General features: G+C 41.6%; 1 protein-coding gene across 1 annotated transcript in view; it reads left to right on the plus strand.

Moving 5' to 3' along the window:
* The window catches only part of LOC105559481 (protein jim lovell), a 6412-nt gene extending 3826 nt beyond the window's left edge, over positions 1 to 2586 (plus strand). The window contains exon 2 of the mRNA XM_012007792.1: positions 516 to 2586. Coding sequence (XP_011863182.1) covers positions 516 to 2586 — 2071 coding nt within the window. The remainder of the gene's footprint in view (positions 1 to 515) is intronic.
* Positions 2587 to 11614: the final 9028 nt, after the last annotated feature.

An 11614-nucleotide genomic window follows, 5' to 3' on the forward strand; every position in this document is an offset into this window, starting at 1 on the left:
CTCTCTCTCTCTCTCTCTCTCTCTCTCTCTCTCTCTCTCTCTCTCTCTCTCTCTCTCTCTCTCTCTCTCTCTCTCTCTCAGCCGAAGAAAAATTCCTTCGTTTGTTTCTTATCTTCGTGGTTTACCGGGCGACTAAGTGCCGCCCCGCACCGCAACGCTCTTCCCGCTTCTCGCGCGAGACGTGTGACGTAAAGTTGACAACGAGCGAAAGTCTTGTACCATCTGATTGATTCGCTCGATCGGGGAAGGAGCGCTAATCCTTGCGGTGGCTTTTTGCCCGCGGTTTCTGGCCGTCATTCTGTCTTGCTGAGCGAGGATACGCAACGTTTCACACCGAGATGCATGTAACGAAACAAAAGGCGCGCGGTGCAAAATTTGTCTGAGCGCGTAGTTTGCGCTAAATCAGTGTGGATCGTACGAAATGACGAAATATGGCTTCTCTGGAATGATCTCCGGTGAAATGTGGAAAGAGGTGTCCCAATCCTAATCATAGAGTCGTTTTCCCTATGTTGCAGTCCTTTCTTCGAGAGGATATTCGCGGAAAATCCATGCAAGCATCCCGTGATCGTGCTGAAGGACTTCTCGCATCACGAGCTCTCCACTTTGGTGCACTTTATATATCGCGGCGAGGTGCAGATCGCCCAGGAGGAGTTACCGGGACTGATGAAGGCCGCGGAGTGTCTGCAGGTGCGCGGACTGTCATCGTCGGAGCCGAGGCCGGTGTCGACAGAACCCAGGCCGTCGTCGTTGGCATCGACGCCGACGCGCGATCTCATTCTGGCCGAGCTACCGACGCCGGAAGTCGCGCGACACGGCACGTCCGAGGAGGACGAGAACGCGCTGGAGAGCACGAGGGAGATGAAACCCATCCTGTTTCAACCAACGAGGGACCATCCGGCCAAGCCGCTCATTGGCCACATGAACTTTGGTATCCGCGAGAGTTGCGGCTCGCCGTCGATGCCCCGCCGGAAGCAGGCGCGGCCGCGCCGACGGTCTGGCGAGATGCTGCCGCAAGATCTGAGCAGACGCTTGACCCCACCGATCAGCTCGAGTCCGTTGGCCAGCGTTCTTAATCTCAGCGGTAGTCAGCACCAGGCGCAGCAACAGCAGTTAATGCTGCAGCAATCCCAGTACCATCAGCAGCAGGCGATTAACAACGCACAAAACCAACAACAGCAGCAGCAGCAACAACAACAGCAGGAGGACATGGCGGAGAACCTCTCGATGAAGAAACCTCTTTCGCCGAGCGGACTGGATCAGCATCACGTGAAGACGGAGGGCAGCGAAGCGACGAGTAGTCCACGCGGTTCGCCCCTCACGGGGACGAGTTTGTTGCATCATCCGGACGGCCCTGTACCGGACATCCCGGCGGCCGTGGCGGCGGCCGTGGCGACCGTAGCGTTGTCGCTACCAACGATGCCCACGTTGTCACTGTCGCAATCGCATCCCCCCGAGTACCTGACAAGCCTCGGCCAGTTGACGAGCCAATGGCTGCCCGGGCATCCGCAGAGTCAACTGCCGCCGCCCCCGTCGGCCCAAAGTCACCATCCACGCGAGGACAGTCCGCACGGCTCCGGTAGATCTCATCCGTATCAGCAGCAGCAGCCACAAGAATCTGCACTGCCACGGCGTAGCACGATGGCGATGTTCACGCCAACGTTGGACGGCGTGACGGCTCTAGGTGGTGGACTTTTTTCGCACCACGCCACTACGTACGACCGAGGTAACCTCCTCGCGGATTCGCTCCTCACGGATAATTTCAAGCCAGAGGCGCTGCAAAATCTCTTCGGTACTCCCAGTCTCGGCCCTCCGCCCGCGAAAAAGACCAAGAAGCATCGAAGTGATAGTGACGCGCCACGCAGATGGAACGATCACAATACTCGTGCACTCGCGGTCAATAGGCCGAAGGGGCAACACAGCGCGCCGCGAGGAGGACCACCGAGGTCATGGACGAATAACGAACTCACGCTTGCTTTGCAACACGTTTGGGAAAAAAAGCTGACGACGTCGCAAGCCAGTCGTATGTTTGGTATTCCCTACAACAGTTTGTTGATGTACGTACGTGGTAAATACGGTAAGAGTCTGAAGCTCGAGCAATTACGTAGGAACTGCACCGGCGCCAGCACCCCCGAAATCATGAATAACAATAACATCAAGCCCGTCCAGCAGTCCGCGCAGATGAGCCACGGGCTCGCCGGATTGCCGCTGCAGCATCCGGGGGACAACGGCGGATACCCCCATCGCGGTCTACTTGGCAGTAACATGCCGCAGCCGCAGAGCTTCTATCCGGCCGAATACGCTGCCGCATCTTACCCTCTGGCAGTGAATATGGTGCATATGTTACCCCCGAGCGAGCAGAAGGCGTTCGAATCGTCCGCGAACCCGGACGGGGGCGGGGGCGGGTGCGTAGCAAGTGGGGGAGGGGACGGAAGCGGCAGCAGTGGCGGTGGTGGCGATTTGACGAACTCGCAGACCAGCGAGACACCGTCCCCCATTGTTGACCACCACCATCATCAGGAGTCGTCGATGCAGCCGCAACCAACGCAATCGGCGCCCGCGTTGCTACAGCAGAACGGTTCCGATTAGGATTAAGTGGAATCGTTTGGCTGAGACGGTACGTTTCTTGTATGTTGATGTTAAGCGATGATTGATGATTGATCATTTGTTACCTTTGCCCGCGAAGGCGGATGGTCGATTAGTCCTTTGGCTGCGAGAACCTCGTACGCACGCGCGATCGGTCACTGATTTTTATTAATCCGACCCGGTCCGCGAACACACGTCGCCAATGCGATCATTCAGCCAATTATCCACACGTAGCAAAGTATATCTGATTATGAGACGTGAATCTCAGCGATGTCCGAGTTCTTACGTTCAGTCAGATTTCTCATGTTTAGATATCTCCCATTTCTTTTTGCTGGGTATCTTGAAAACACTTTAAGAGATTTCATCAAATCTGTCTAAAATGTCGGCTGACTCTATCGTCAACATTATCGCCTTCGTGCCACGCAGCCGCATATATGGTAAATCCAAATATTCGTAAAGATTTTAGTATATTCTCTAACTGACGAGGGATATTAATGTCCGCAATTCTCCGGAATCGAGCTGGTTCTTCTTGAAATATGTTAAGTAAAGAAATGTAGGAGATACATTTTGAAGCGTACTTATTTTGATGTTTAAGGGACGGAACGATCTCCTATCGCTTCCAACGGAATCTACGCAGTTATCGTCGAAATAATAAGATACATGACAAATCTTTCAGACTTTTATAATTTTTTATGTAATTTATAACTCTGTGATTTTGCAAGAATCTAATATTTTAAAAAATCGGTAACTCTGAGAGGTTGTTTCATTTCTTAAACCTTAAAATGGATATGTATGAAAGAAATACATGTCTCTTTTCGTACCGTAAGTGAGCTTACTTTGCGACTAGCGGAGTGGCTGTGTGATACACGGTAAAATCACGGCGTATCACGAAGCCACCTCGCTAGTCACAAAGTGACTCTCGTTTACGGTATTTAACAAGACATTTTAAGGAGAGTCAAATCAGTTTCGGACAATTGTGATGTGTTCCTTGTGAATAAAACGATCGATACAAATACATCGATTTCTTTCGAATGCAGCAGTACATCCAGCTAGAATTGAGAGATCCATCTTGGATATTTTGAGAAAGCAGCCTCACACGCCGCAGCCAGAGGGTTAATCGTGCGATAGTTAATTAAGCGACTCCCTCCGTGAGGTTCCTCATCGCGCGGGGGGTTATATAGATTTACACGCGCGCGATTCAACACAAGACACTATCCTTCAACACAAGACTGACTTTTACCAACCGACTCGCAGCTCTCCGCAGGGTGCACTCTCTCGATGAACATTCGAGCTTTGCTCAATCCACGCTTAAGCGCCATCAAACTACTCTCCGCTCGTTTCTGTGCTTGCCACTTGGGTTTCGTTGTTGTGTCTTTCCTCCGTCGGTGGTCGGGCCGCGTGTAGCGAGATTTTTACCATTGTGTCGAGAACAGTACTCAAGAGTCGTTCGTCTAGTTTCGCGTTTGATGGAACGAGTTCGAACTGCACACGTGTTCGCGAACGAATGCACGGGGCTAGTGGTTTTACATTTGCCATACGACAAATTTCTTAAACGTGTTCATTGGCTGCAGGATAGTGAAATTCTCGAGTATCTAGAAATTTTGGACCCAGCAGCCAATCAACGCGCTTGAAATTGTCGCGTACGACATATGAAAATCCAGCGAATTCTGTTATACGAGTGCAGTGCCATCTGTACTACATTTTGAAATTTTTCTAAATTGACTCTCGTAGTTTGACCCGGTGAATACAATTTGGAAACTGACTCTTAAGCCTTGTGTCCACGAAATCGACCCGAGATCTTGATGCGAGAAATATGTAGCCAATCAACTTGTGCTTTTTTCACAAGATGCACAAGATCTCGGACAAATTTCTAGCATTGTGGACAAGGTTTTATGTTAGTAGACATCTATTGGACGGATTTGCTCTTTTATAAAAACATTTCTTTGAGAGAGGAAAAAAGTAAAACTTTGTTCGTCAAAATTGAATCTTGATAGCGAAATCTTCGAGCCTTCGTACATTCCGCCTTCAACGTTCGGGCTCGTTCAATCGAACTCGCCGACGATACCGCGGATCGTCGTCTTGTTTTAGCGTCGTTCTCAGTTACCGAGTTCTTTCTTGGGAATCGTGAATTGAATATTATCGAATCTTTCCGCGATAATGAAACAGCCAGGGTTGTGCCGTAAATTTCAAGATTCCATCTACATGAATTGTTTATGCTTACGTGAACTTTTTTCATGTAGCCAATATAAACAATATAAATTATTACAAATTAATTAATTGATTAATTTATCAAGTCTTTTGAACTATATTTTTACAAACAGTCTTAGTTTTAACCTAGCTGAAATCAAGTGTTTTTTTGTTATATTTATTAATTGTTAGTAATATATTTATTTGTTGTATACTGATATAAAAGATACTAATTATTCTAATTGTTAAAGATAAGGTAATAATATTGAAATATTATTATTTGCTGATCTAATTTAATAACTTTTCGTCGTATGCTAACAATTGTGCCCAAACTAAATAAGAGTAACTGAAAATAAAGTCGCAAACGAAACATAAATTTCCTATATTTTTAATGACATTTGAATGTTTGATGATCGACTCAGCCAGTAGTCATCCATTGAACAAATTTGCCCTTTTGAAAACATCTCTTTGAGCGAAGAAAAAATTAAAAGTAAAACTTTGGATTGCTCCAGGATTCCTTATTGTTTACATGATTCATTAAACATAGTTTACATTGCATTCATGTAGATGTGAATTATTATATTTTACGCGTAAACGCCCTGGGGATTGCATCGAAAACATTGCCGACGCTATCGCGAGTGGTTCTCGGCGCTACTGCTACGAAATAGTTCCTGCTGCAAAAGCGATCATGTACCAAATAGTATTTGCTAACGGCTGCACAATACGATGTCTGCTACGATGGACTTACGATCGTCGGGGAAAGCTCGCACGGCCCGTTGTCAGTATAATGGACGCCTCGAACGGAAAATGACGATTATGTTTACGATAGATAAAGAGCCTGGGGTAAAATAGAACGAAACTTTTTTATTGCCGAGATATATGGCGAATAATTAACGATTTCGACGTCGAGAAGTTTCTTTCAAACCGTCTTTAACTCGGAAAAAGATGGAGAAAAAAGATATTATACAATAATTAGAACAATACAAAATATCAAAATAAATGCAAATTAGAGATTATAATACTGCTAAAAAAATGCATAAGAACAGAAATAATCGTAGCTTTTTAGATGAATACGGTTTTGTTTATCAAATTGTTCTGTCACGTAACAATTTTTAGAAATTTGGAGTTAAATTTGTAAAAGAGGACTATTGTACTGTATCTTGGCACATCATATTATAATTTTGATATATTGGATATATTTCTTATGTATTGGTATTACAAGATTTATTGCAATCGAAATTAAATAAGTTGTTAGAACTTTCAGCATTTCTTAAAAGGGATTTACAGGGTCGATTGTTGTAGCGATTTATATAAAAATGAACAAATGATGAAATTTTCATATCTGTTACATTGGCTCCATTATTTTGAATTTATCAACTTTGGCATCGAATTAGTATTCAACGACCTGAAAAACTCTTAAGTTTGAATAGACTATGTTAATCATCAACATCTTTTTCATCATAATCAATATGACAAATTCCTTTTAAGGAATACTCAAAGTCCTGACAACTTAATTATGATAAAAAAATATAAAGAAACGTCTCCAATGTCACATATCGTAATTATATTATGCCAAATATACTACAATAGTCGTTTTCTGCAACTTTAATTGCAAATTTTTCGTGGTCATATTCGATGCTCAAAAAGCTACAGGAAACAGTTTTATTCTCATTTTTGTGCTTAAAAAAGTAATTTTTGATTAAATAGTGTAATTGAATGTCTCAGTATAAAAGTACAGTATTAACTGTAATATCTAGATATCTTTTCTTTCCTTTTTCTAACTGAAAATTATAATTCTACATATTACATAATTTTTATATTCCTTTTTATTATTGAAGCATATGTTAAATGTAAATTAATTTGCAGTTTTAGTTATTATTACATTACGTAAGCAACTGATTAGTACTATATTTAAATTAACAATGATAAATGGACAATGAAGAAGTATTTCTACATTGTAAGTATTTCTTCAACATTTGACAAATTAATTTTATTATTTGACAAATTATTTTAAATTACGTTATGATTATGCACAATATGTGAATATTTAATATTCTAAATTTAATTACATATGACTATATAGCTATAACTCCATATTTCTTAATCGAATTCGAAATCAACATTATTGCAATGTAATATGATAAATCTTTTAATCATTTTAACTAAATTTTTGAAAGTTTTTTAGCTCAGTTCAATGCTTTTAGTTTATTACTTAGATTCAGTTTACTAGATTCGATAATTCTCCAGTTAATTTTTAGTTTAAAAATAATTTCTATTTTAATAGCAATGCATTTTGCAGTTATAAACGGCTTTTAAATGGAGCTTCTCGAATGGAATTGAATAAGGTGACGAGAATATTTGATTGACACAAAATCGAGTGTCATTTTCGCGCGAGTCGTCCGCAACCCTTTTCTCATTTCTGGTAAAAAAAAAACAATCTTGCCGAATTGCGCGACGGACGTGGATGAGGCAATAACAGCGACAACTTGCCAAGATTTCCTGTTTGCCAATCCCCCGAGAATCTTACCCGTTGTCAGCATGCTCCGGTGCGCATAATTTTTAGGGACAATTCGTTTTACTCGATAAAAACATGTTACTTCTGTAAATAATATTTTTAATTGTTGACCGTTTTATTCTGCTCGCTTCTTTCTGTTCGAGTCTTTCGCGATACGTTTCGAAAAATCCGACAACACGAGCAGAAGGAAAAATCGCGCGATCCATTGAGGCGCGAACGACTATCTCTGGTTTGACTCGTTGCGAATGGATAATTCAACGAGGAACGAGGCAAGCACGCGCAATCGCCGAACCTGGCGAGTACCGAAACCCGAAATGCTTTTCAAGGGAAATTAAGGATCGACAACGGTATAATTTCGGAGAGTTCAATTCTCAATCACGCGAAAGAGACATGAAATATGTGCTCGCGTGGACATCCGCGGCTCTGAAATTCACCGAAATCATACTGATATCTGAATATCCGAAGGCAAGGAAAGAAAGGGAAAGACTATAAATACGGAACAACCGTTGAACATACTTTTAATCGTAGACCACAATTTCACAACAATATTTCGACAACCAGACGGAAGCGCAGGGTAACTAACACATCAGGGATAGCCACAGACAAATCTACGATAGATAAAGAAAATGCTACATATTAAATTGTAAAGGTAATGATAAATGATTACTTAGGTAATTATTAAAGTTATAATAATAAACGATATGATTATTTCGTTAAAGAGATTAAGAAGAGAGAAGGGAGGGAGTTAAGGAAAAAGAAAGAGACAAAAAGTGAATGAATGACAGAGATAAGAATCATATGATAGAATCCGTTATGTCACACTCTTTACTACTCCTAGAGAGAAACAGGATAAGATATATTATGAGAAAATAATAATAATGAATAACGAATAATAATAATAGCGATTTAAGTAGAGCGTAAACGACAGACGGAGCGTATAGGTGCGACACGGGGTTTGAAGTGAATATTAGAGAGACCACAGGTTTTCGGACCCCACCCCTCCCCCCGAAAAAAAACAACCTGTACAATACAAACTGATATTAATATTGATTATTAATACTATATATTATATATATTATATATACAGGGTGTTTTAAAAGAGTTTATAACTGCTCCAGCGGGCTGTACCGTCGGTTCTCGTCTCGCTTACAAGCGCGTGTGTATACAGATATATAAATAGTTGGACTAACGAGATGCTCGAAATTGTCACATTACATCACCTCCTTGCATTGAGATAAATTACCAGGCGAAAGGCTTTAATTTGCACCAATTAAAGTGCATCTAATTCAATTTGCTAGACACACTTAGAAGTACTTGTTTGAGATGTCTTATTACAAATCTTTCTTTGAAAAAAAATTATGAAATTTGTATAAAAGAAAGCAGTCTACAATTTTTCTGTTTTTTTTTTAGTTTCTGAAATTATCTTGAACAAAAGTAACCGGGGTTGTAAATATCTCGTTTTTGTTTCCGTAATTAATTCTTTTTATTTCAGTCGAGCATCATAAAATTTCATTCGGACGTGTAAGATGGTACAGCCACGTTGAAAATGGTTTTAACAATTTTTTATCCACTCTGTTGAGAAAAGAGAAAGAAGGAAAGAGTGAGTGAGTGAGTGAGTGACTGAGTGAGAGTGAGGGGGGGATGAATAACAATAAGTATTATATCTTAACTGTATGCGACAAATTGCGCAGAGTTAAAATACAGTTAAGCAATGACTGTTCGTATGCATATAGGAATGCGTGCGAGAGCGTACATAAATATTACCTATAGGTCTATTTGTGATAGGCACCACATGTGCAGAATTCAGTATTATTTTGCAGACAATTGGAAAAAGAAACGGTCGGTTTTCTTTTTCACTTAACGTTTCTGTTGTTTGTAGGCACCCCTTTAGCATATTAAACATTAAGGGAACTTTCTCCGATCGCGATGTTTATCGTCTCTCGCGTCTCTCGCGAGAGGCGACGCGCAAAGCTTTAAAGGAGGGAGAAGATGAGAGTATCCCGAGAGTGAAAGAGTGAGAGAAAGGGAAAGAAAGGGAGAGAGAGAAAGGGACAGAGTGCGTGTAAGAGAAGGAGAAGACAGCAAAGGGGAACATATAGGCACACAGAGAAAGAAAGGAGCATTATCATTGTCGCATAGGGTGTGGATAGAGAGACGCGTATCGATTGGTTACTTCATTATGGCGAAAGGATAATGCGTGTTAAATACTCGCAACACATTATGAATTCATTTTCAATTGTTGCTTTTACTTACGTTGCGGTGTCGTGTTGAGGTCGGTATACTTTAACTTAAGTTGATTGAATAGCGAGTGTGAAACGGGTTTTCGAAATAGGCTTGATTTGATCCGCCGTTTATTCGCTCGCGCAGCAACACGCTCGACAAAATCGGCGCCAGTATCCGCGGTAGCAATGATTTCAATTTTTATTAATTGTAATAGAAAAATTGCAATGAAAAAGGTTATTATTGAAATATAAAACCGAAAGGCACGAAAGAAATATAAAATAACAAGGAAGTTTATATCCAGTTGGCGTTATGTTTTTTTTTATATTGGACATTATAAATAATGGCTATGTCATTGATTTTATTGTACGTTAGAAATATAGGATTCGTAGCGAAACGCAAGTAGTGTTCCCTCGACAACAAAAAAGAACTACTTGTAATGAGATTTTTAATTTCCCGAACTGCATTGATTAAGTATTGCTTACTTAGTTTAGTGAATACTATAATACATGTTTTCTAAATTTTAATCCATCTTCTAACGTACTCTAATTTATACAATAATTTTGTACTGCACCGCAGAATACTTGCAAATTCAGCTCTTTTACAAAAACTCTAATTTTTTCAAGAGTAGTAAAATAAACGCTGAACCGTGAAAAGACGGTGTTGTATAAAAAAACGCTTAAGTTATTTAGAGACGAGCTACAGATAGGCACTGGTATTGACTGACGAATGAAGAATGATGTTTTATTTTTCTGGAACTTCGCTCGGCGAGGTCACCATTTTAAGTTCCTACACTACAGTACGACGATAACTAATACAACTTTCCAGTAACTAAAAAAAGAAACAAGAGTAGTATTATCTTACTTATTGCATAAGGGAAAGTGATAAAGAGAGACGAGAAAAAAGGAGACAGAGTGAAAGCGAAGGAGAGAATGGGAGAAAAATTGTAAGAGAGAAAGAGAGAAAAATTGTAGGAGAGACGGTGAATGGAAACCAAGAGGATATTTGCCTCCGCAAAATGTTATTTTTAATTTCGTGTAATCTACAATTGTACATAAGATCAGAGATAAACGCGCTGTCGATTATTTATGCGTAATATATAGGTATACATACTTATATATATACATATTATACATATACGTATATTTATCGATAATTGTGCGTCGCGAGCATTGTTCTTCGAATACAATCTTCGATCGAATGAGCATTGAGAGACGAGAAACAAAAAAAAACACAAAACGACGAAATAGGCGAGCACATTGTAAGAATCGCGCGATTTCTGCGTCGTGATTACGTAAAAATTCAACATGTATAACACTCGACATTCTTACGTAATGGCGTTGCTACTAAGTGGGTCACAACGATCAAAGTATCACACGCGAGCTTTAACCGAGATCCGATTTCGGTCCCGATAGCCACTGATTTTCCCGCCGAATACAAATCGAACGGAAGGTGGCATCGTGTCGTGCACGCGATCGCTGGAAGATGGCGCTGAAGCACTCTCGCCGCCGGGCTTCCCCGCCGGAAGGAATTTACCAACCGGCGGCAGGTTCGAGCAGCCTGAAGTTGGCGAGTTACCGATGGCCCGTACGAAAACCCTCCGTTTCCCATCGCCGCTTTTCGCGGCCGCGTTACTTGGCGCACGGGAGAGCTTTACCTTTCCCGGATGATTATTTCCTCCTTTAGCGCGTCCATCATTTTCCATTTTCGACGAAGCGACGTTCGCGCCATCGACATCACCGATGCAGAAATCGCCGTTTCGAAATCTCATCAAGGACTCCATATTGTATAAAGAAACAGAAAGAAAAACCGGAAAAAAACGAGAACAGATGAAATAGTTACTTGCATCGGTTGTGCTGTCACGTAGTTCCTAAATCGCCCTAGCCTCGCCCCGAGCGCATGATAAAATAACATACGAACGAACGAATGAATGAACGAACGTGTGAGATTTGTTATTTCGGCGTACGGTATATAAACGGCACACCGCTCGCTTCTTTTTCATGCCGCGTAAATGCTTATTGACATTATTGTTCTCATCGATTTTTCTATCCCGTTTGGAAGCTTTGAGTCGATGCAACGAAGCGCATCGATCTCTCGGCTCTCAGTTGT

This window comes from Vollenhovia emeryi, unplaced genomic scaffold (assembly GCF_000949405.1).
Source record: "Vollenhovia emeryi isolate VEMERY1.0 unplaced genomic scaffold, V.emery_V1.0 DF939268.1, whole genome shotgun sequence".
Classification (NCBI taxonomy): Eukaryota; Metazoa; Arthropoda; class Insecta; order Hymenoptera; family Formicidae; genus Vollenhovia; species Vollenhovia emeryi.